The sequence below is a fragment of the Ornithodoros turicata genome, chromosome 3 (genome assembly GCF_037126465.1).
Source record: "Ornithodoros turicata isolate Travis chromosome 3, ASM3712646v1, whole genome shotgun sequence".
Classification (NCBI taxonomy): domain Eukaryota; kingdom Metazoa; phylum Arthropoda; class Arachnida; order Ixodida; family Argasidae; genus Ornithodoros; species Ornithodoros turicata.
In genome coordinates, this window is record NC_088203.1 from 23,594,604 (window position 1) to 23,621,433 (window position 26,830).

The 26,830-nt window shown below is 45.8% G+C and overlaps 1 protein-coding gene across 2 annotated transcripts in view; it reads left to right on the forward strand.

The window, feature by feature from the left end:
- The first annotated feature begins 8,571 nt into the window (after positions 1 to 8,571).
- The window catches only part of LOC135388301 (mucin-5AC-like), a 78,664-nt gene continuing 60,405 nt past the window's right edge, over positions 8,572 to 26,830 (forward strand). The window contains exons 1-3 of one of the 2 annotated variants that reach the window (XM_064617764.1): positions 8,572 to 8,741; positions 16,681 to 16,730; positions 16,976 to 17,065. In XM_064617764.1, the coding sequence (XP_064473834.1) occupies positions 8,690 to 8,741; positions 16,681 to 16,730; positions 16,976 to 17,065 (192 nt within the window). In that variant the 5' untranslated portion in view covers positions 8,572 to 8,689. The remainder of the gene's footprint in view (positions 8,742 to 16,680; positions 16,731 to 16,975; positions 17,066 to 26,830) is intronic. The other variant, XM_064617763.1, reaches the window with a different exon arrangement.

Here is a 26,830-nt window from a genome sequence, read left to right on the forward strand (position 1 = left end):
TAAAAATCATTAGTAGACACAGAAAAGAAGTGGTCCAGGAATTCTGTTTTGCCCGTTGCAGATCGTGTATTTACATGAATGCACCTCAATTTGTTTTCATTTTCATGAGACAAACCATTTGTCATGGTTGAAACAAAGATACAAATAACTACAAACACTCAACCAAAAAGAACTGATGTTCTGAGGCTGGAACAATATAGAAGGGACAAATACATACAAAGCCTCAATTTGCCTAAGAAGGCAATTTGAGGCTTTGTATGTATTTGTCCCTTCTATGTTGTTCCAGCCTCAGAACATCAATTCTTTCATGTTCAACAGTTGCCGCCTGCGTCGATCCCGTCGTACGAATGTGTGTATGAGGGAGCAAAAATGTAAGAGTGAAAGGAGGATGAGTGAGAGAGAGTTGCTGGTTGTCCCTTCAGATGACGCACCCTGGAAGTCGCTGAGAAGGTGTGTTAGCTTAGCTCAATTGGTAGAGCCCTGGACCGGCAATCCAGAAGATGTGGGTTCGAGTCCTACAGCTGGCTAACCTTTTCAGTGACTTTTATCTTTCATACTCAACCAAAAATTTTACAAAGATCATCCGTACAATCAACCCGCATTTTTTCTGCCTTTTCCTGTTTACGTACATGTATCTTGCCGTTCTTTACCCAGGCATATTTCCACCAGTGTGATTTCTTTTTAGCGATAACTTCGCCCAACAATTTCTTAAGTTTGGGGCACAAATGTTCGTTTACATATATTGGAGCGGAAGGTTTTAGACCAATGTCTGAACACGTCAGACGTGCTTATCTTGACTTATCGAGAAACTCATCACGTATTTTCTTTTCTTTAAATTGAACAATAATGTGTCCCAAACTGGAAGTTTCACGTCTGGCCAGAGGTATTCGGTGTCACGCATTAATTGTACTTGTAGGCATGTCAATGCAGAGTTTTTCAGCAATCTTTTCAATAACAGCGCACAGGTTCTCTTCTCTATCGTAAGGAATTCCTTTAATTTCGAGATTACATCTCCGCGAGTATTGTTCAAGTTCCACCGTCCGCTTGTCAAGTTCTTTGACCGTGTCACGTAGCACGTCACATTGATGATTTAGTTTAACATTATCCACTTTCAGTTTGTCGTAGCTAATTTCTAGTGACCGAAAGCCGTCATCGATTGCTACGATTTTCGCATTTAGATAAGTGAGTTGCGACTTCAGCTCACGAATTTCTGTGCGTATGCCTCTTTCAAGCGCCTCTCGACTCTCTTTCAAGTCCTTTTTGAGCTCTTCCTTCATATCACTCAATGCCCTTAAGAAGTCTTGTTTGTTCATGGTGACAGAGAGGTACACTACAAGCTTATCACTCCGCTAATCACTCGGCCTGGGCAGCAGACGAGATTTAACAAGTATAAATAGTGGAAGGGATAATACTACCCTGCAGAAAAAGAAGCAGGTGATTTAGTCGTCGTTTAGCAACACATTTTGCTGCCACAGGCCAAGTGTGATCCGTTCCGAAGTGCAGTCTGTTTTGTACTCAGTGAGACAAAATAAATGTACACAGAAGGTTGTACAGCAACTCTCGGTCGACTAAAATTTTATATATGTGGAAGCTACCACATCGTGTAGTTTCCATCCAAAACTAGGACTAGGCAAGGTTGTTTGGTTGTTGTTGGTAGGTTGTCGGCATGTTGATGTGCTATAGCGTTATAGGACATCAATATAGATGAGGGGCGAACACAGTAGACAGCGTGATGGCTGCAAACTCTCAATTGAAGATTTATTCAACAGAACAAGAAACCGAAAGCATAATAGAAAAAGGCGGTGCCCATGCAACGCAGAACCACATTAATCTCTGAGAGGGTAGGAGTGGGAGAGCAATAAAGAGAAATGACCGTTTTGTTCCAGCTACGGGAACTCTGCAAATTTAGGACCAATATGATGTAGCCTTGCATGGCTCGCTGCAGCTGTGACACGCTTTGAACAATTCCAGTATGGGGTGCTTCAGAGACAATGAACTTTCGCTGTTTCATTGGGCATTCAAGTGTGCAGAGGATGCATCTCTAGAAAATTAATTAGCGTTCCTTAGTCATAACTATACCTCAACAGGAAGTAGTCCTCTACCATTCAAAGAAGCTAGTAGTTCTGATCGGTTTCTTCTCCTGCTGTTGACGTCATACTAATGTTCTGCACCTGTCCAAAGAGTCCAAAAATGTCACAAAGTCTGCAACACGTAACAGATCTAGTGCTTCCATCTTTGGACTTTGCATACCTGCTTTCAGCTATTCCTTTCATGTCAACTTGAGTGCCTGGATCACACACACACAAAGCAGTCTGGCGCCACTTCAACACTGGAAATCTCCTAAAATCAAATTTGTTTATGTTGACAATGTTCAGTCCGGGACAAGTAGGATAACACAAGTTAAATGGAATAGCTATATTATAATTTATACATGTGTGACACCTGTAGATATACCTAAGAGGCTGTGTTGAACTAGTCACCTCGGTGAAGCAAAATGAGTGGTTACTGAATGGCAGTTTGCTTCGGACGTCTTCGCAATTCGCCTTCTACGTCATCTTCCTAGTCATCGGCAGCAAAATGAGCTCAGCACACACGACACGACTGCTGTATCTAATAGCAGAGTGCTTCGAACCACATTCGTTTTCGCGCACTCTCCTGTGGAATCTTGTGGTAGGAAACACCCGTCGTCGAAGATGAACGAAGATGATTTTTGCATCCCCGAACACCAAAACTATGCCAGGCACATGTAGGTCTCTCGAATACATGACACAGCAGCCACGGACATGTCATTCACTTCCATTTCCTGCTTCGCGCGACCAGCATGACCACCCACGACGTAGACAATAAACCACAATAAACGCGATAACACAGACGGCCTTGCAGATTGCGCGGCGGATCGTAGCTCGTAGCGGCGAAGTAGCTGAATGCTTTATTAATGTAGAAACTATGGAAGTGAGCGTCATTTTAAAAATTGCATTTAGCTGCAAGATAATGTGCGTCAACTTCGTTCTCTACAAAATTAACTCTCACGTAGTAAGGGTTGACCAATCCCTGGGAGCCCTAGACCCGAAACCCAAGTTGCTCTTTTTCGCCGTTCGTTGGCAGCACCGTCCATGTTCCGGCACACTGCAAAATATTTATAAGAATGCAGGTTGCGAATAGTAGAAAGGATTCATGGATCTTCGTTTATCTGACACTGGAATGTATGAATGAGATAAGATTCCCAGGCAGCACAATGTACTGAAAGTTGAGTGCAATAGGGGTGGACTGGTAGGTGGAAGACCTTGAACAGACTCTTGAAACTACCCAAGGAGCACAATGTACTGAAAGTCGAGTGCAGTATGGGAGGACGGTAGGTGGAAGGCCTTGAACATCCGTGAAACTAAAGAACATTGATAAGACGCGTACCGTCCCCCCTATTGCACTTGATTTTTAGTACGATGTGCTGCTTGGGTTCGCGCTGTTCCCTGAGCCGCTGGTAAGGAAAGCCTGACTGCAGGATGATAATAGATATATTGGTGATTGAGTATCCTGGTTTACTGAAATGGCGCGACACTTGCAGATTAGGTTTCTTCGCGACGTCAGATTTGTGGTTATTGAATCGCGTTCTAAATGACGTAGCTGTCTGTCCGATATATTGGGCGTTGCATTCATTGCATTGAAGAAGATAGACAACATTGGAAGAATTACAGTTAAAGTCGCCATCAATGTTGACCCGATAATTAGAATTGCTGCTTTCTGCAGAGTTAGCGGCTTGCATTGATTTACAAATTTGGCATCTACTTGCGTTACAAGGGCGGCAACCAATGTTATTTTCTGGGAGCCGAATTAAGAAGTAATGTTTTCTGTGTGTTATCAAACAATGTTGTTGTGCACGATAGTGGGCGAAAATATGGTGGTTATTTTTCACTTTACAGTCCCTTTAAGACTTCCACGCATACGACGCCCGCCAAAAAGCTCAACTTCAACGCGCTGAAGGGAACAATCGTTAAGATTTCTTAACAAGAAGGGTCGAGAACTGAACAACCAGTGAACCAGTAAACGGGAGAACGAATGGGTTCTCGCAGGAAGGAGATGAGAACCCTCGAGCTGTTGCTCTGTTTGGGAGCGAACGGTTCACCGATTCTTCCGATTCTTCGATTGAGTTCGTGAATGAATGGTTCTCTCTGGCTCTTTGCTCCTCCGATTCAGTTCGGTTCTCCGACTCAACCGGAACCGGGCTCTCGGCCAATCATGAACAGCTCCCCCTGGTGGTGGCGGTGGCGGTAAAGAGATCGCCGTTGTCGGCCTCACAGAGGTGAGCAATGTCACAACGGACGACGTGGGGGAATGTGCGTTCTTCTTCTTCTTTTGCGAGAATCGGTTCTCACGATTCACTCCGATGATTCGTTCTCTGTGACCCTGCTGGTAAAAAGAAGGCTCGATCTCATTCAGCGCCCTCATCACTTTCAATGGGTTTCAATGAGAATGGATGCACCCAATTCGTTTAATGTGAATAAAGCAGGTATTTCTCATTTAAGTAATTACTGGTGTTGTGGGAAAGCTGACTTTAAGTTTGAGCGCTCCAACAGGTGTTGTGGTGAAGGAGTCTCCTAGGAAATCAGAAGTTAATTTGTCCAATGAGAAACAATAACTTTCAATGAGAACTCAGGCACCCGATTCGTTTCATGTGGATAACGCAGATCCTTCTCATTGAAGTAATGTAAGGTGTTGAGGGAAAGCTGGCTTCATGCTTCAGTGCTCTAACAAGTGTTGTGGTGTAGAAGACCCCCAGGAAATCAGGACCCATTCAAGTAATTGGCCCATTGGGTGCCAATGAGAAACAATAATATCCAACTGGACTGATGTGAACCGACGTGTCGTGCAGTGAAGATCTCCTTCACAGAAGAGCAACGAATTGGAGCAATTGGTTTAGCATCCAACCATCATCATCATTGCCGCAATTGAATTAATGTGAGCATGTTGTGCGGGTAATGCTGCTCTATGCATAGATGAAAGGAAGACATATTCGAGGTATAGAGCAAGTTGGAGAATATTGAATACAGATGTGAATTGAAATGAGTTTTAGAACCTCTTCTATTCGAAACGAGTTTGAATTCCTCACACTTCAATGGGCACAAACTGAGCAACTGACGAGTTTTAATCTATATATTTTTTTTGCAATGCACGCGAGTGAAACAGAATATTATTTTCCCCAGGAGCTCGCATAGCTATACGCAGGAGTGCCTCAAGTGAACTATGCTGTCTATCCATGCATAATTTTTCACATTACGTTTGCAACTGGTGGACTGATTTATGTAAACAAGATGTAGCACACTATACAGGGTGTTTCACCTAAAGCGATAAAAAATTGTAACTGGCGACGTACTCGCCGGAGGATTGTGGGACTTTCAGCAATCACCTTCTGGGGGGGGGGGGGCAGAAAAAAAGGAAAAGGAAAGATAAAAGGGAATCACCTTCTGGAAACTTTTGCCATCATTGAGGAAGGCTTTGGACAATTTTGACAACTGCTTGATTTTCTGAAAGGAGCGCGGGCGAAATGTGCGTCTAGAGGAGGAAGTGCCCCCGCCTTCATTTGTTTTGCCTTCTTTGTGATAAGACGGTAGTTGTGTTTTCTTTGTGATAAGTCGGTTGTCACCAGCATCAAGGTCAAAGCCGGGGGAAAAAAAGGTAAAAACAAGAGGCGGGAACACTTCCTCCTCTCCCCGCAACTTCCGAGTGCTCTTCTTTGCGACATTCATGCAGGCGGGGCTAATGCCGAATTTTTACTAATTTTTTAAAACTGTTTCTTTTGTGATACTGTGCATAGTTATTGTTGGGTCTGTAGTTATCCGTGGAGGACTTCATATTTCTGTAAATAAAGTCAGGTTCGCTTTGCAATTTGCAAAGTTCAATTGAAAAATAAATTTCCCTCAATTAAAAATTGTCCAAAGCCTTCCTAAATGGCGGTAAAGTTCCCAGAAGGTAATTGTCGAAAGCCCCACAATCCTCCGGCGAGTACGTCGGCAGTTAGAATTTTTATAACTTTAGGTGAAATACCCTGTATATAAGGGTGTGTCACGTAAGACTGACCAGAATTTTATTAATTGATTTTTCTTCCGCAATGCCTGACTATAAGGTATGGCTAACTTAGTATGCCTTGGATGGGTTGCCATCTAGGGCATACTAAGTTAGCCATGCCTTATAGTCAGGCACTGCGCTACCGCCGAATATGCACTAACGATGCCGAACTAGACAACCATCTCAAACGACTAGAACAACCCTTCATTGCTCGTGAATACCCGGACAAACTTGTGAAAGACGCTATAGCCAGAGCAAGATCCACTGATTGCAAACAATTTCTCCAAAGATCTCCTCGAGCCAATGGAAATTCTGCAGTAAATCTCACTGTCACATTCAGTGGCAGCGTTCCTAACATTAGCCGGATACTCAACCGCCAATACACAAATCTTTCACAATCTGATCGGATGAAGGAAATATTCTCACAGCCACCGCGCGTAAGTTATCGCCAGGCGCGGAACATCCAAGACAGACTAGTAATAGTAAATGCCAAAATTAACAAACTCCCAGAAAATAACATTGGTTGCCGCCCTTGTAATGCAAGTAGATGCCAAATTTGTAAATCAATGCAAGCCGCTAACTCTGCAGAAAGCAGCAATTCTAATTATCGGGTCAACATTGATGGCGACTTTAACTGTAATTCTTCCAATGTTGTCTATCTTCTTCAATGCAATGAATGCAACGCCCAATATATCGGACAGACAGCTACGTCATTTAGAACGCGATTCAATAACCACAAATCTGACGTCGCGAAGAAACCTAATCTGCAAGTGTCGCGCCATTTCAGTAAACCAGGATACTCAATCACCAATATATCTATTATCATCCTGCAGTCAGGCTTTCCTTACCAGCGGCTCAGGGAACAGCGCGAACCCAAGCAGCACATCGTACTAAAAATCAAGTGCAATAGGGGTGGACGGTACGTGTCTTATCAATGTTGCTTACCCAAGCAGCACAATGTACTGAAAGTCAAGTGCAATAGGGGGGACGGTACGCGTCTTATCAATGTTCTTTAGTTTCACGGATGTTCATCATAAATGGGAGACAGAAGACGAAAGTAGGGGAAGTAACAAAAAAGGGGTTTATTAAAACTTAAAAGTTATAAAAGTTAGGGAGGAGGCGGAGCTTCCGCCGTAACGTAGACATCCTCCCTAACTTTTATAACTTTTAAGTTTTCATAAACCCCCTTTTTTGTTACTTCCCCTACTTTCGCCTTTTGTCTCCCATTTATTTTAACTATATATATATATATAATTATTTTTGTTTTGTTTTTTGCTTTTTGCCGTGCAGGCACCGACTTAAAAGAACGAAAAGCATTTCTGCATGTGGGACAGCCTGCATAATGGCTGCTCTGCTTATGGGTTGTCTCAAGTGACAGTAATACCAATGCCACTTGAGAACTGACAAACTCCAGTCCGATTTTCTTGTTTGGGAACTTTTATTAGACACCTAAAGCAGGCCTTGAGGAAACGCCCGTTCAATAACTTTATCTGGGAGTAAGAACATAAATGTAGAATGTCCCGTGGAGACGTCGATGTATTCAGGGGAAGCTTTGTATTCGAAATTTCAACAACAAAAATACTTAAACGAACTTTTTCACAATAAACGGTCACAAGATACCGGTCTCCTCAGCAGCCTGTGACATCGTGTGTGGGACAGCGGAAGACCTCTGACCCCCCCATCGCCTAACTTTTAACTACCGCAGGACTACGCACTAACGAATCTTTTAATAAGGAATAGCAAGCCGTCCATTCTGGCTGACCCTTCCTGTGAAAATAAATAGATCCCCCCCCCCCCACACACAATTGGCGACCTGCGCCCCTACGTCTTTGATTACGTAACGTCGCCGCGCAACGCATGCTCGTGGGCACTATCAGCTTGATCAGCCGACGCGTTTTCCCCGCTTCTTGCCCACCACAGTAAAATATTTGTAACACAAACACATTTGTAAACAGAGGGTCGTCTATGGGACACGCCGTTATGAACACGACGCTGTAATAATCTTCTGTAAGCATCTGATGGCACAAAAGTTTAGATACGTTTTCCCAAACAGCGCAATGTACTGAACGCGCGAGTGCATAGGGGTTACCGGGTAGGTCAAGATTGTTCGTCTTCATGGGTATCTCTGCGAAATGAAGCACCACACCAATATATATTGAACTTTCATAACGTTGTGCTGCTTGGGTATCTTTCTTTCTTTCTTTTTTTGCCATCCCACTCACTTTGTCTGACAAGTCCCATCGTCACAAGGACATCGTGAATCACACTCGCGGTCATTTTAGCAAATCATCACACTCGAACCCGGAATCACCTTATCGCAAATTGAGTAGGAAACAACGTTTACGATTTGGTGTGTTAACGGCAGGAGGCAAAAGTTATATTGAGTACATCATGACACATGATGCTAATCCAACAGGCTTATCTGAACATGTGATCAATTATTCCATTGTTACACATCAACCCTAGGAGAAGCCATTCTCTTTTGGAGAGCGAGATGGGACAGTGCCTGATAAGCCCTGTCTGAAAGAACTGGTGGGGTGATATGTGATATAAGAGTCGGGGCGTCGCCGCGGACAACAGGTACTGTGAATACCGAGGTCATTCTGTCCTTGTACCGCCGTTGATCAAGATGAATACCAGTCTCAAGACACTTATCGTGCTCGCAGCTTGCATTGCGCTTGGTAAGTCCCTTACAATCCTTCAGCTAGGTTGTGGTTTAGGCAATAACTTAACTGTGCGTAAAACACAGAACAATAAATATCTTGCTTCGTTCCTGACCTCGACACTAATTCGCTCTCGACGTGACCCATTTGACTCCATTGAGTGTAAAGTACGCATGGGCCGTACCGTATTGACTGTTGTGAGTCTGTACATTCCCCCGTCGGTTACTGTGACAGCTCGCAGTATTAGGGATATATTTGCCTGTCTCCCAGCCCCGTTTGTTGTTGTTGGGGATGCCAACGCACACCATCCCTTGTGGGGTAGCAGAAAGGTTGACACCCGCGGCAAAATCTGGGCGGACGTTATAGAGGATCTGCGACTGCATCTTCTCAATGATGGGTCATCTACGTTCCTCGGCCGCTGTTTTCGGTCGGACTCTCTAGACCTCTCTCTGTGCTCCAAGGATGTCTCCAGGTACCTGTCGTGGGCGGTTGGCCTGGACGGTCGGGGAAGTGACCATCTTCCCATTTTCATTGGTTTTAAAAAATTTCTTCAGAAAGAACGGCGTAAAGCTGTAACGATAACGGATTGGTCAGCGTTTCGCGCCTTGTGTTCCACCAGCACCCGACCTGACCTCTCAGCAGACGAGATGGCAGGATGCATCGAGGAGGCCCTTCGTTCATCAAGCAAGTATGTTAAAGTCGTTCCTGGACATCTCGGCTCAAACCCTAGGGTTGAGCAGCTGCGGGCATACCGTCGACGCGCCGAGCGCACTGCTCGTCGGACTGGGTTGCTCAAAGACATCCAAGAAGCCCGCCGCGCGTGCAAGGCAGTCACTAAGGAGCTGGCTGCGATTGATCGTAAGCGCTGGAGGCAGTTCTGCGGATCGTTGTCGTCTTTTGACAGCCCTGCGAAGATCTGGCGAGTGGCAAGAAGTTTAAGCGAACCTCCCACGAACCAGCATCCTTTAGGTGCGCTTGCGCTGTCCTCCTCAAAGTCCGAAGCAGAGGTGGCTCAGGCCTTCTGCAACACCATTGCCGCTCCTTCGAAGGCTGCAAGTTCAACATGGTTTTCTTCCCACGTGACTACGTTAGTCGAACGGATTCAAGCTGCGCCCATAGTCACTGATCCGGACATGGATATGGATTTCTCACTGGCCGAGTTCCGAAGCGCGATGCTGCTGTCTCGTGTTCGGTCCTCTCCTGGGCCGGATAATGTCACCTATAGGGCTCTCCGCAACCTTGATCAGAAATGTGGGAAGTATCTGCTGGAGGTATTTAATAGATCATGGAGGTCAGGGAAAGTACCCGACAGTTGGAAGCGCGCACGTGTTATTCCGCTATTGAAGCCAGGCAAACCACCATCGCAGCTCTCCTCCTTTCGACCAGTGAGCCTGACTAGCTGCCTTGGGAAGTTGATGGAGCGCATGGTACTCGCTAGACTGGAGTGGTGGCTCGAACATCGCCGCGTCTTCCCGGAAGAAATGTCAGGCTTTCGACGGCGCAGAGCAGCAATAGACTCGGTACTCGATCTAATCACTTCTGTGGAAGACGCAAAGGTGCGCAAGAAGACTGTGCTGGCTGCCTTCCTCGATGTTAGGCGGGCGTACGATACTGTCAGCCACGCTTCTGTCCTCCATGGCCTTGTTGATGCCGCCCTGCCTTTCAGAGCTCTCTCATGGCTTACGGATTTCCTTCATGGACGGGAACTGTTCGTCCGCACAAGCCAGGGGGATACAGACTTTGTCAAGCTGACCCATGGGGTGCCCCAGGGGAGTGTTCTGAGCCCCATCTTATTCAACATTGTTATGGCTGGCCTTCGAGGTTGCGTCGGTAGGAAAGTGGCTATCTCCATCTATGCCGATGACATTTGTATCTGGACCACCGGTAAATCCCGTCCTGCCCTCCAGCGACGCCTCCAACTCGCTCTCGATGCTATCCAGCAGTACCTGTCCCTGGCGGGCTTAGACATATCGACGGAAAAGACAGTAGTAATTCCTTTTACAAGGCGGAACATGAGGCCCTTCCAGCTTTCCGTGGCAGGCATACCGTTGAAGCACGTGTCTCACCATTCCTCGGTCTCACTGTTGATGCTAGGCTCTCCTGGCGGAGGCATATTGCAAGCTTGGAGATCAAGATCCACCGTTGGATTGCAGTGATCCGTCGCTTGGCAGGCATGAGATGGGGCAGTGACACGAGCTCTCTGTTGGCCGTCCACAGGGCTTTGGTTCGAGGGTCCCTCGCGTATAGTTTGCCGGTGCTTAATGGCCTGCCGACATCTTCTGATCATAAGCTGCAGTGCCTCCTGGCGCGAAGCCTCCGTGTGTGCCTCGGCGTCCCCCGAGCAGCAGAGACCCGAGCAGTTATTGCCGAAGCGAGGGACTCCCCGCTGGAAGTTCTTCGCTACGGTGAGACCTGCCGACTTTTTCTCCGCCTTTTATCCCATCATCGGCGGCACCCGCTCGTTTCGAAGATCTTGAGGCGCAAGCACTGCAAGGTCCGCTCGGTGATGACTCAGTTGAAGCCTAGCGTCCCGCGTTTCGTAGTGAAGACAGTGGCTTCCAGTGCCCCTCCATGGTCTCTGTCAAGCCCAGTCACCTACCTAACTGTTCCTGGCCTGCATGGAAGGAAAAGGGATACAGCCCCGTGTGTCGCCAAGCAGCTTACCCTGGGCATGATGAACGACAACTACGCGGCGTCAACGTCAGTTTTCACTGACGGGTCATCTACTCGGGGTGGATCATCCTCGGCATTTGTCATTCCATCCCAGTCAGTCTCCTGTGGTCACCATCTTTCTCACAGAACATCGTCTACGTGTGCCGAGCTTTACGCCATCCTATTTGCTATGCAAAAAATATCCGCCAGTCCAGCTCAGTCCTGGGTCGTCTTTACAGACTCAAGACCCGCGCTCCAGTGTGTGGCCAACTTGGGGATACGTGGACTCCTCGGTCCTGTTGTCTTTGACATCCTGCAAGCTTATAAGAAGGCGACCATTGTAGGGCACACTGTAATATTGCAGTGGATCCCCGGACATGTCGGTATCAGCGGCAACGAAGAAGCAGACAGAGCCGCATTGAACGCCCATCAGCACGCAGCTTTTTCCCCGATCATGATGTCGTCGGGCGACCGAAAACACCTCCTCTTGACTCTCACCGGTCCCAAGATGCAGGCTCAGTGGGAACACGACATAGCTCACTCCCTTCTCTCTGATGTAGACCCCACGCTTTCTCTCGTCCTTCCTCCGCGACTACCGCGCCCATTAACTGCTCTCTTCCACCGCATGAGGCTCAACGTTGCCTTTACACCTGCCTTTCAACATCGTCTCGGCTCCACCTCGTCTTCCCTCTGCCCCACTTGTGGAGTGCACGGCGACCTCAGCCACGTCATCCTGGCTTGCGGGCAATACCACCACGAGCGTGCCCTAATGGAACTCTCTATGCAACGCATCGACAAGCGGCCGTTCAACCTAGCGAAGATCCTCGGTCCGTGGTCGAACGCTGCCCACCAGTCGCAGGGCCTTCGTCTTCTGGCGGAGTACTTGTGCTCCACCGGTCTGGCGACGGCTCTTTGAAAGCCCCATCATCATCCCTTCATCCTCCCCCAACGCGAAATAGGGCAGTGTACCGCCTCAGCGGCGGTGAATCGCCCAGCCCATTACCATCCAATGTATGTGTGTGTGTGTGTGTGCTTCGTTCCTATGGGTAGGAAAGCAGGGCATCGTGCATCGCCATGTACCGACACGAGGTCATTTACATGGATGTGTCATGTTTTCGCAAAAATGAGCGCCTATTAATGTAAATAAAAGCGCATTGAGTATGTCTGTCGTCCGCACTTCGATAATTACTGGTATGTGGCGGCAATTTCTCCTGTGGGGGGAAGATAAAACTTCCTTAGTTTTGTAGATGTCAATTTTCAGACGGCTTCCGCGAATATGAATAGACAAATTCAAATCACAAATTCACATTCAAATCATTCAGACAAATTATTCGAATTAGTCTTTAGCAGATCGGTGCTAAACTGAACAATCAGAGCGTTGTGTGATTGTGTGATGGAGATTCTTAACTGTTGGTTGAAGTTGGTTGGTTCGATCTAGAACTCCGTCATAGCAAGCATTATCGTTAGCAAGCATTATCGAAGATAACGGCCTAGCACTGAACTTGCTTAAAACCAAGGTGTTAGCTTTCACAAAAAAGACGTCTCCCTTGCTGTTCACTTACTATATTGATGGAGTAGCGCTACCTCGTGTGTTTTCAGCCCGTGATCTTGGTGTGATTCTACATAGTAGACTTACATTTAACCTTCATGTCGCATCCATCGTCAAAAAAGCCCACTCGGTTTTGGGAGGTATTATGAGATTGTCTAGGAATTTTAAAAATCCGTCTTGTTCGCTTATCCTGTACAAATTGCTTTAATTCCTATTCTGGAGTTCGCATCTGTTGCTTGTAAGACTAATTCGGAAAAATTTGAGAGCGTGCAACGCAAATTTTTGAGAACTCTGAACTACCGTTTCCCCAATTTTTGTGCTTGTTATTCTATTCCTCTTTTGTCCACAAGGAGAACCTATCGTGACCTGCTGTTTTTTTACAAATGTTTCCATAACCAATTCGATTCAGCTGCGATCGTATCAAGGCTCAATTTCTATGTTCCACATTGCAACACTAGAACCCACGGAACATTTTATGTATGTGGTAACAGTTACGAGAAATCGCCTTCTTTGAGGCTTCAGATTGTATGTAACTCCCATTCCGGGGTTTTTGATCTGTTCAGTGTTCACCTATTTCGGGTCGTACGCCAACTTCGATGCCTCCTTCATGATGGGTTCAAAGCTAAGCCAGTTGTTGGCTCGCCATCTACATAGTTTTGTCTTTGTCGTAGTATTTATGTTTTTGTTTTATTTTATGTAATTATGGTGTTTTAATTCATTTCTTTGTATTGACTGCTTGTATTGTGCACCATTAGGGAGGCCCTCTGACCGTTCGAGGGCACCAGAAAAATAGAAAGAAATAAATATTTAAAGTTCGCGCGCTCCAAAGCCGCTTTGGTAGGCTCGCGCAAGAGCTCGTGGCGAGTCATGGGCGAGTCCTTTCGCCATCGCTACCACCACCACCACGGGCGAAGTGGTGCACTTAGTGCGCGTTATGGGATAACGACAAGTTGAAGATCGGGCTCAATGTTATCAGCACTTGGTCCGCATTCGTAAAGAATTGAAAACTATACAGCCGTATCGTCGGTTTACACTTGGTGCTGTCAAAGTAGTAATTTTTGCGATGACCTGAGCTTCTCAAATTTCGCGTCGTCACTTTACCGCGAATTTAGAGCTCCGTAAAATATGCTTGAGAGTGGCTGAAAAGTATATAAAATTGTATTTTGCAGTGATACAGTTTCACTAAGTCGAAGTGACACCCTGAGTGCAATTTATTGTAACACTATCTTGGCACACATTTAGGACACTTCAGCAACATTTACACTAGCCCACATCGACCCCACACCCATTCTGACATCATTTCATCCTTCCCCCTGGTCCGCGACTTGTTAATGTGTGCTTATAGTCGTCAACGTCAAGTTCATCAAGAAATGTCTAATTCATCACAAAAGCACCGGCAAGCCCCGATATCCTGGCGATGTCTCAGGAGTTCCGGCATTGCGACTCGTACAGTAGCATGGAACATGCATCGCAAAATTAGCGTCTCGCCAGATATTTCCTAAACGTCCGGTTTAGCTAATTCGCCAATTATTCCATGATTCAGACCGTCACGATAACCACTTCTGTAGCATATCGGCTCGCGGCTGACACTTATACCTTTTATGCTTATGTCTCATGTGGTGCGGTCCATGGAAAATACAATCCTGCTCGACAATTCGTTTTTATTCCCCACCTTAAAATTTCTAGCAGCTTTTTGTGGGCCGGAGGTAGGCAGGGAAGACGCTATTATAAGGGAAGCTGTCACATCCAGGCTCAGGATTGTGACGTCAGACACATTAAAGGGAGACTTCGGAACGATCGGAGAAGAAATTGCTGCACATCGTAGTCGGTGCATAACTATATACCTATCATCAACGGTGTTTCATCCCCATGTGACGAATTATGCCTTGAGCAAAAAAAGCAATCAAACAGAAAAAGGAACGTGGAAAGGAGGTAGCAGAAGTTTTTCCGTCCCAAGGCCACCGCGTTGACGTCACTCTGCATGGAGTGGACAAGTAGCTTATAACGCCGGTCGCACCAGCCGCTCTGTTACCTTGCCTACACAAAACCATGGACGAAGATTCGGGATCAGAATACTCAGACACTGCTTCCCTGAGAGTCAGGACACATCGCAGGAATGGGCTTCCATCGACGCTCGGTGGTCGCACCCAGACTTTTTCAAATTTCAAAAGTGGCTTTTATGATTGCCCCTTCGTTTTCAACTGGGACATTTCCAGAGTTGTACGTAACGCGTTACTAGTAACTGGGTTACTAGTCATCAATTACTTCTTTCAGTATTTTTTAACGTAATGAATTAACTTTGTGAGCAAGTAATTTTCCAAGTAATCTGATTACAATTTTCGGTAATCAATTACTGAGTAGTGGATTACTTTTTTAACCTTCTGTCAACAATGGCAACCCGTTTCAGCAAGCCAATCTGTTCTGTTCCACCACGAGTTCGACTAAAGGAATGACGCAGAGGCCACTCTGACGGTCGTATCTAGTCCACACTTGTTCCATGATAATATCTTGCAACCGCGACCTACTGGAGCAACAGTAAAATAGGTGACTGTATTGATAAATTGTGCGGGCTGAACATAACAATAGTAACAAAGCGAAGCCGATGATTCGATGTTTTTTAAAAGTGTATATAAATCTGTAATAAACGCGTCCCAGGCAGCACAATGTACTGAAAGTCGAGTGCAATAGGGGTGGACGAGTAGGTGGAAGACCTTGAACAGACTCTTGGAATTAAGGAACATATATAAGACACATACCGTCCACCCCTATTGCACTCGACTTTCAGTACATTGTGCTGCTTGGGGTATATGTGTTTTGTATGTTGCTTTCAAATGTATTTCACTTATCATGTATGTTGGTGAGTTATATTAGAATTTGCAACAAGAGCTGCATGGTTGCATTCACTGCAGGCATGTTGGCTTTGCTATGCCCCACAATTTAAATGTAACGGGAAAAGTAACGCCTTACATTTTTTATCGGTATTACATTTTGGATGAAATAATTTGTAACGGTAAAGAATTATTTTTCGCGCAGTAGTAACAGTAATCCTAATCAATTACTTTTTTCGAGTAACGTGTACAACTCTGGATATTTCACAACTGCGTTCTGTTCGTGTAAATGACTACGGGGATACCACAAGTTTGAAATTCAATTGGTTGCGAAGTCTCCCTTTAAAGGACTAGAGTGGTTTAGTACCCATTGTGTTTTCGGGACATGTACGGTGAACGTGCTCCGATGCACAAGTACTACTCCTAGTAAAACACGCCACCAACACATTTCACTTTTTCATTTGTGCGAGAACCTGGTCCGAGATATTACACTTGTCCTTTTCCCGAACGCGCTTTAAGTTCATCACCTCGCCGTCGCTTCGCCAATAGCTCTCGCGGGAGGACCATGTGTTGCTTATTTGAAAACAGGGCCAACTATAACGGTTTTCACGTGCTGCCGTGTGACGTTTGGAGCGTGCCAACACCAGGAATAGCGGATATGGTAACGGAGATTATCAAGCACGAATGTAATTGACCTCATGTTTGCATCGTTTATGCACCTTCTCTCCTTATTTATGCTCAGAAATGTGTTGTTAAGATTATACAGAAAACGAGGAAGCATTAGTCCCGACGCTGGCAGGACGGGCTACTCCACTGCCAACAGTATCTGTACTCTACTGTCTTGTAATCTCAGAACAGGGCAATTCTCAGCACAGGGCAATCTTCCCTTAGCCGTTATCCTACTAACTCGTTGTGTTCTTGCTTTCAGGAACAGGCGCCCATGGAATAACATGCGAACCGGCATTTATCGCAAGATGGGTACGTGGAGTACATTAACTTACGCATAAATCCCCTCAGTTTGTCATGATCTATTGCATCCCACACGGGCTGCGTAACAGCAAAACGTCGCCGCCGAATTGTGGCGCAAAATAGGCCGTAATTGACCATGTAATTGGCCCCAGTCCACCGGGGTGATTGAAAGATGTCATCGTGTTCTATAGCACTGTTACCAATGCACAAGAAGAGAGAATAAATTGTTAGGCATGTTTTCTTTTATTGCATAGTTTTTCAGCGGTCGGGCGCTGCACTGCCATTACCGATGTGCATGGTCCATAAGAAACTACGGCTTAGAAGATGATGGCACCCCATGTATCGTAAGTACAACATCCTTCGTTAATATGATATAAACGATATGTCGAATAGACACTCATGACGTCACTGCTGCTGCGCTCTGTCCTGCGTGTTGTGTCGGTATTTGATGGCAATCAGAACCAAGAAACTGCAGGAATAGTTTCCGTTTTGCTCTGAAGGAGCAGTGAGATAGCCTCGATAAATCTCACGTTTTGAGCAGCGCCATGTTGTGCAACAAACAAGATGACCTCTTATCTGGGCTTCTTATGTGGTCAACTTCTACAAAACCCCAACTCGAACCAGGAAAGTCGAACGTCACTCCCGCCGTCCCGACCTGCTGACGTCACGGGAGCAGATCAGGCCATACGAATGTCTGCTTTCCTCATGCGTTTCACTCACTTTGATTGCGCAGTGATCATGCACCGCGCAGCGAAAACAGAGTGAATTCGGAGAAGAGTACTTCATTAATGAAGCGGGTTTGAAGCGATGGATTGATTCAGTCAAAGGATCCTGAATGTCACTTCGTTGTTCGTTTCAGAAAAGTATCACTTTAGGACACATCTTAGTCAATCGTTCTGGGGATCCTGGGAAGAAACACAATCTGCTATATTCGCATCATGCGCATTATATTGTTGGGCCGCACAGTCTTCCCTTTAGATGCGATGCGCAGTAGAAGCCTACGACGTCCTCCACATGGCCAAATCACACGGACGGGCTTATTAAACTCGTTTTCCATTCGCAAATTTTATCACGGACGGAAATGGGCAAAATATGGGCCAGAACTATGTTAGAAGTATTATAGTATAGGTATTATAGATTCATTATAGTTCAAAAACTCTGCATTTAGAGGAGTTCACGCACACATGTTGTACTCACGTAGATTTTGTGGACACTCCTGAAAACACTTAATCGAATCTCTTACCTGCGAAAGCACTGTACAGTCGAGTTTGTTTTCAGCATAAAAAGACTGAGCTCTTTGTTAATCCTGCAATTGGCGATGCTCTTTGTAGGTTACGTCTAACGTCCTTGTTGATAGTTCCTGCTTGAATGTGGTATCGTACATAGCTCAGTGTTCAGATAGTGCTGCTTCTTGGCGAACCACTTTTTCTTTGTTTTCGCAGCATGCGTAAAGATACGCAGCAACCAAGGAAGCCCATTAGCATCGCAGACATTTAAGTTCCTACTTGTTCGACTCTATAATATCTACTATTGCGCATGCGCTGATTGGAAGGGGCACTCTTGTATGGGACACTTATAGCGGTGGGAAACCCGTTTTGTTTTTATTGGACCCGGTTGAACGGGTCGTTCCGATCACATCACGTCATTCGTTCATGAGTCAGCTACCTCAGTGGATCATGTGACCCTGTGACGTCACTAGTTTTCTTTCTTCTCCACATGCGGAGCCCCTGGATGTACCTAGCCATTGTGGCGCCAACTTCGACGCAGCCTGGATGTTTCAACTGAGTCTGCAATTGAAACCAGCCGCTTATCTCATCAATAACAAGTTAATTAGCTAATTCTCGAACCTATTTTAATGAAAGAGAGCATGAAATGATTTTTGCTAATTCCGAGTACTCTGCCGGAAACGGTTCTCGCGATCCCTGATTATCATAAACACATCAACCATTAACCGTATTCAGTGGACCGGGGCTTCAGATACCACGCAAAAATAACGGGTGTGATCGCCGGCGTTTCCGCTGGCTAAATAAAACAAATATAAACAAAAATTCACAAAAGAAACTCTTCTGACGACTTCCACGTATACGACGCCCGCCACAAAGCTCGACCTGAACGCGCCGAAGTGAACCAACGCTAACGTTCCGAACGAGAAGGGCAGACAACCGAAAAACTTGTAAACCAGTAAACGGGAGAAGGAATGGGTTCTCCGCAGGAAGAGGCTGAAAAATGTCGAGTCGGTGAGCTGTTTGGGAGCGATGGGTTCCCCGACTCATCGATTCAGTTCGGGAATCAATGGTTCTCCGACTCCTCCGACTCTTCGTGAATGAATATGGTTCTCTCTGGTTCTTCGATTCGTCGGACTCTTCGACTCAGTTCGGTTCCCCGTCTCATGCCCGAAGCAGTACACCATCATTGGTCCAATATCGGTCCAATATTGGCAGCCAATATATGTTACATTGATCCAATATCGGTCGTGCAACTCGGTTCGATATTGCTCCAATGAAACTGCCAATATTGGTCCGATGTTGCGAGCCAGTGGTGAGCCAATGAAAGATATGAATGACCTGTAGCTACTCAGGCAGCACAGCGCGACGACCCAACGTCGATGCGCCGACCGGGTCGGCTACCGACCATGGTCCGGCATACGGTTTGCAACAGGGGGACGTTAATGGTCCGTTATCGGGAGCCTGTATCGTACACCAACGATTTCCCGAGGTGCAGCCAATGCACACTTACGGGTACCTCCTACCCCCGAAACAAGAGCTAATTTGCGCGATTTTTAAAAACAAAGTCAATATGTCATTGTAGAAAACTTTTTATTGCATTATAGTCACAAGATACATAGGGTCTTTAAGGCATCACTTCACCAGCAATGAAAAAAAAAAAAAAGAGTGTTACATTGAAAGTATATAACTACCAGTCCCGCATATGTACTTTTTACTTTACAAATATTCACTTAACACAGGTTATATGGAACCGAGATAGAAGTTGGAACTCGTTGCCAATTAAGTTAGACTGTTGAAAGGTGGAAGTCACTGAAAAGGTTAGCCAGAACATAATTGTAGGCCGTTTCTACGTTAGCTCGGACAGGGAGGTCCCATGGACCTCCTGAATTTTCATGATTTTTTATATATATTTAGACGCTCATCGCAGATGATGATCAACATTGGTAAAATTAATCATTCGAATACTTTCCGTGCAAAAAATCGAGAAATCCAGTCCTGAATTCGATTGTTGCAATTGTGCCGTGTTTTCACATGTATACATCCTGAGTTTTAAAAGATATCGTAGTGCAATTTTTTTGTGCTTTAGTATACCTACCTGCCAGCACTCCGAGCGCAAATTTAGGCGCACAGGTGCGACACTGTATCGTATAAAAAGCGGCGAGCATGGTCTGTCGCGCATGCTCTGGCTGTAGATATCTCCGACACGTTCGTACGCAGTGGGGCCGCGTTTTAACGCGCTAATCAGCAGTATACGCCTTTGGAGAAGAAGTTTTTGCGTTAGATGAAAGGCTTAACATCGGGCCATATCCTGGCAAAATATATACGAAATCAAGTGGGACCTTTTTGAGAAATACACGCGCAAAATCCATGTTTATTTCGAAATATGCCTAAACATTTGCCTATTTCAGCACATGCCGCTAGGAAGTATATGCAGGATAGATATATCAGATGAAAGCGCATTAAAAGCTGAGTGAGCTGATACAAGTATTACGATCAGGGACATCTATAGCAAGAGATATCAGGCGTCGAAATTAGGACAAAAGTGCGCGAGAGGGCATGTTCACCATTTTTTTATAGCACACAGCGTTGCACCTGCGCGGTAAAATTTGCTCTCTGACAGCTGGCCTGTAGGCATAATAAAGCAGCATCAAAAAATTTCACAACAATATCTCTTAACACTCGGGAGGTATACGCGTGAAAACACGGCAAAACTGGAACATCCGAATTCAGGGCCGGATTTTCTCGATTTTTTTGCACGAAAGCTATTCGGCAAAAATGTTGATCATAATATACGATGAGCTTATAAATATAAAAAATACTGATGACCCAGGATATCGATGGGACCTCCATGCCTGAACTGACGTAAAACCGGCCCGTAACTAAATTTCAAACGCAGTTACACGTAATAAAACGTAATGAAAATTGACGTGAAGTTCCTAAGCTACTTTAGAAATGTAACAGGTTACCTTCAAGTTATTTTCTACTCAATATATATACTTTTCAGCTATTGACCTGTCTATATGGTTAATTCAGGCCTTGCTGTAACAATGGGCGATTCAAGACGTTTCAAAATAGTCTTGATATACAAAAATATCAATATCTGCTACGACAAAAGAAGCCTACATTTATAGACTTCTTTAGAGAGGGATTTGATGATTTTGATCACGTAATAAGGCACATGAAAAAGGAGCATAAAGCAAGTTTATGCTCTACGAGTTGTCCCATACATACATATCGTAGAACCGTGCCAAGTTTTAATCCTGCTACTCAATGCCGTCTATCATTATCAATATACTGCTTATCGTTAACATGCGCGATACCTGAGCTTCCTAATGCTCGGCTAAAACATAATTTCTAACGTTCACCGAGTAACAACGGGAGTTTGTCGCGCCGTGCACGTGCCATCTTTCATCTCAAGTCATCGGGGGAGGACTCAGCCTGCGATGTTTGTAGACCAGAACCGGACAAAAGGAACTTTGAACTTTCTTCAAGTTACTTTGACGAACTTAACCCCCCACCCCCGAAACAAAAGAAAAGGGAAAGGAACGAGCTCCTCAAGAAGTTACTGGAGCTCAAAAGCAAAGAGCTATGCAAAAAGTTACTGAAAATAGCTAAGCCGAGTAGCCTAGTTACAGTATCGAGTTACTGGTAAGGAGTTACGCCCAACAACATGGAACACGTGAACAACTTGAGAATCCGTACTACATGTGTCATGATCGTTCTATACCTTCTTTAAGAAATTAGAAGAAATATTTGCGCACCTTTGCTAATACGAGGGCAACGTACACACAATTTGGAAACCACAATCTAAGGAACAAGGTGTGAGAAGGTGGTAACTTCCTTAGTTACCTCCTAAGCCAACATAGCGTCTGATAAGGGGCGTAAAAACGTGGTAAAAGAAATTATCATGCGTCCAAATTACAACAAAAAGGTGTACGCCCCCCTCGCTCACAGAATCAGAAGTGGTAACCCTATTCGTGGCAGAGAGTGAGGTATAGGGGGTAGAACTTTGCAACCTTTTAGGCACAACATATGCGACAACTACTACCCCCTAAAAGGTCTAATTGCTCCACCCTTTTTTCTGAGAGTGCAGTATGGCACATGTAGTGTGACTCGTACCCTTGTCTTTAGGAGAAATATTAATGTATCAAGGAGATGCGTTTTCTTATGTCTTTCTTGCTACGAATGCCTCTTATTATAGATAGCTGAAGTTCTTTTAAAAGAAAAACAACACAGCATACCAGATTGTATTCCTTTCAAGCAAGCATCACAGCGCGATAGGTTCATAATGTTGTAACCGAAGTGCGGGGTGGATTCTGAAAGTGGAAGATAGCTTGAGGTCAGGGTTACACTGAGAAAAGTACACCACACCACAAGATGCACGCGTTATTAAATACAGACCCCATAGCTAAACTTACAGTTTTCAGCATGACATGACAAGACCCGCTAGAAAAATCTTGACCATCGTCACTGGCTCCGAGGCAGAGATCTGGTGGTGTGCACTTCGGTGATACCTTCATCGAGGCATTGATTTCTTTAAGCACGCTCTGGTAGTGGTCCAGCATGCCATTCTGAATGAAAGATCAGGATAGCTTTCATTCACTCACAGTTTCGAAGAAATTGACATATCATGCGTCGATCACATTACGCAAACGGATTAAAGCGGAATAATTTATTCAATTCGGAGGTTCCTTTTCTTCTTTTCTTTAAGTTTAGAATGACTACAAAAACGAACCTTGAGCTGAAGACCTCCAGCATTCCACTTTTGTACGAACTCAGAAGATGGAAAGCACAGCTGCAGCACGCAGTCGTCCTGGGAAATGGTTATATTTCGTTTGATGTCAAATACACAATACATACGATTCCACACTTTACTGAACTATATTTTCACCAAAACGGAGTCCATTATCCTAAAAGCAACGCATATACCACAATGGATCACTGAAATTGAAACTATGCGATGCTGCGCTCCTAAGTTTCGAGAGAAGCCTTCTGGAGCGATGTCACTCATCTTGAAAAGCATCTATGAGTAACGCTTATCAATGCGAGGAACAACACAAAACGAAATAGCGCTTACCACTCGATGAATCGCTTAAAAATGTTGGAATTCCTCGGAAGTTTCGGGAGCACGGCCGGATACATTCGTTTCTCGCAGCGAGAGCGACGGGGTCTGCGACAGTGCAAACACGGCTGGATGATCGAGGAACATCATTGGCCAGATTCGAAACTGTCCGTTACGTGATTGTATCAGTCGGCGCCTCACAGTCTGGGAAGAGAAATCCCGCCCGTTTCAATAGACAATTCAATTCAATTTCAGAAATTGCATGGATGGCCCACCAGAGAGCGCAGTGTTGCGAAAGTCCCGCTGCACCTTGGGATTTAGTTTTCATGAGTCAGAGAGAAGAGCGCAAACGGTTTCGGTTTTCTTTCTCCTTCACCTGCCACAACTTCGAGCAACAGGCAGCGAGCACGAATGTAAACCATTTCCCACGACGCATTGCGCGATGCGCGTGACTTTGGCGACGGAGGGCCGCCGTGCGGAGCACAAGGGCAATATCTGAAATCGCCTATTGAAATTTATACCTCGTTTTCCTTCGCAGCCTCTCGGCCCTAATCTCGGACCGTGACCCTACGTCATTCTGACGTAACAATGACGTAAAAGATTAGTTTGAATGCTGAAAAGTAATGTAGCGAAACAGGGTAGATTACTTTGAGCGGCGACGGGTTTCGTGATGGGTCCGCATGTGCATTTCCGTTTATTGTGTTGCATAAAGTCTGTATGTGCTCGTCACAACAAAAAATTCATATCTTTCTTCGTTTTTGTTTAATAATGATACAAAAGCACCGCTGCACAACGCGCTTCACCGCGTAACACCGTTAGTAGTATAGAAAGGAGTCCTATAGCCAAAAGTTTTCTCTAATCCAATTCCAATCCAATTCTAATCCAATTCCAATCCAATTCTAATCCAATTCCAATCCAATTCTAATCCAATTCCAATCCAATTCTAATCCAATTCCAATCCAATTCTAAGCCATAATCCAGTTATAATCCAACACAATCCAGTTCTAAGCCAACACAAGCCAAATCCAAAGCCATCTGATTGGTCGCCATTAGCTCCGCCCACTTCACGTTGATTGGCCCCTGCTAAGCCTACTGATCTTTGATTGGCTGACCGTAGCTCCGCTCCTTTATGCTAATTAATTGGCTTGACTCCACCCAGTTCGTGCTGAATGGCCCGTGCTAAGCCTACTGATCATTGATTGGTTGACTGTAGCTCCGCCCCTTTATGCTAATTACTCGGCTCTTCACGCTGATTGGTGCATGCGTATCGCTGAGCACGCCGCCGTTATGCTAATTAACCGGCTCCACTGATTGGTCCATTGTAGGCCTACTGATCACTCTCCCATGCTTTCTAAGCCCTCTGATCGGTCGTCCCCACCGATTGGCCCGTTCTAAGCCCACCGATTGGCCCGCTGAACATAGCCTTCAGTAGCGCCCGTCAGACGGCAGCGGTCCCGCTGCGGCTTTATCTCAGATGTTCAAACTTACCTTGTGGTGTGCGCCCACTTCATGCTGATTGGTCTGATTCAGACGTCTAAGCGAAAGCCTACTGATCACCCTCTCAGTGTAAGCCTGCCGATTGGCCCGTCCTAAGCCCACTGGCACCGGATGGTGCAACCCTTTACTGGCTCCACCCACTTCACGCTGATTGGCCCATTCTAAGCCTACCGATGGCTGGCCCTGATTGGTCCACGCTAAGCCTACTGAACGGTGATTGGCTTACCTGAATTTGTCGCTCCTAAGCCAGGCAGCAGCTTCAGACAAGACACAGGACAATTGTTGATTTCAACCTTTATTTGGTACAACAGCCTCCCGGTCCAGCTGCATCAGAGAGATCATTGGTCCATAATTCTATGTGGGCATCTCTCACGCCCACTCAGCTCCCTCGGTAGATTCCAACTGTTATTGGTTCATCTGACTGCACGTGGCCGCTCAGCCAGCTCCTTATTGGTTCTAGTTGGTCACAGCTCCCTCATAGGCTCCAACCCCGATTGGTCCATCTAACAGCAAGTGGTCACTCACCCACTGCTATTGATCCATTGAACTGCAAGCCACTCATTGGTCACTCACACTCATCTCTAGACGAGATAAATTTAACTGTGGGGGGTTGGTAGGCTCCAAGTGCTATTGGCCCGTGCTAACCGCATGCCTCCACCCTGCTGCTCGTTGGTTCACAACGCGCATGCTCTGACGGTGCCAAAGAAGGTTCCCTACATATTTAATAGAAATTATGCTATTGGTCCAGCTGCGTCATAGGGCACGGCTTGGTTCTGCTGTGGCTGGCCCTGATTGGTCCATGCTACTTACTTCGTGGCGGAACTCTTTAATGGCTCCACCCACTTCGCATTGATTGGTCCATTTTAAGCCTACTGACTTCTAAGCCAGTCCACGCTAAGCCTACTGATCACTCCACCAGCGCTCTGATTGGCCGCTACCAATTGGCCCTCGTTCTAAGTCCACTGACACCAGATGGCACAACTCTTCACCAGCTCTGCCTACTTCATGCTGATTGGTCCATTCTAAGCCTACTGACTTCTAAGCCGAACCACGCTAAGCCTACTGATTGTCCCTTCACACCAAAGCCTACCGATGTCTGGCCCTGATTGGTCCACGTTAAGCCTACTTAACAGTGATTGGCTAGCTTGTAACTCCTAAACCACAATGCAGCAGCTTCAGACAAGACACACGACAATTGTTGATTTCACCCTTTATTTGGTACAACAGCCTGTGGGTTGGTTCAGCTGCATCAGAGAGATCCCGGTCATCTCTTGCGCTCATTGGTCACTCAGCTCCCTCGATAGACACCATATGGCTCATCTAACTGCAAGTGCTCATTGGCCCATCTGACTACAAGCCTCTCATTGGTCACTTATGTCTAGAGCTCCCTAAGAGGCTCCAACTGCCCATGCCTCCATCCGCGGCCGCTCAATGGTTCACAATGAAACTTTTTCACATGCTCTGCCCTACACAGACAAGAGATGGCGCCGCTTGTCTTTGCAAAGATGGACAGCTGCCATTGCATTGGTGACTCATTTCTATCCAACTGCGTCATAGTTCTAGAGAGCCAGCGTTCTGAACAGCTTACATGCCGCCGCCTGTTCACATAGACGCAGTTGGAAATGGGGGAAATTTTTTTTCCAGGGTACACATCTCAAAACACGCTCTACACAAGTAAAGTTGGCTTCCCCCGGTTGCATGCCTGCGTTAGGTGAAGCCCGTCCCATCTGGCTGCTCACTGGTTCACAAACTTTTTCACATGCTCTGCCCTACACAGACAAGGGATGGCACCGCTTGTCTTTGCAAAGATGGACAGCTGCCATTGCATTGGTGACTCATTTCTATCCAACTGGGTCATACTTCTAGAGAGCCAGCGTTCTGAACAGCTTACATGCCGCCGCCTTTTCACATAGACGCAGTTGGAAATGGGGAAAAATTTTTTTCCAGGGTACACATCTCAAAACACGCTCTACACAAGTAAAGTTGGCTTCCCCCGGTTGCATGCCTGCGTTAGGTGAAGCCCGTCCCATCTGGCTGCTCACTGGTTCACAAACTTTTTCACATGCTCTGCCCTACACATACAAGAGATGGCGTCGCTTGTCTTTGAAAAGATGGACAGCTGCCATTGCATTGGTGACTCATTTCTATCCAACTGGTTCAAGAGAGCCAGCGTTCTGAACAGCTTACATGCCGCCGCCTACCGCTATTCACGTAGCAACAGTTGGAAATGGGGAAAAAATATTTTTCAGGGTACACATCTCAAAACACACTCTACACGAGTAAAGTTGGCTTCCCCCGGTTGCATGCGTGCGTTAGGTCAAGCC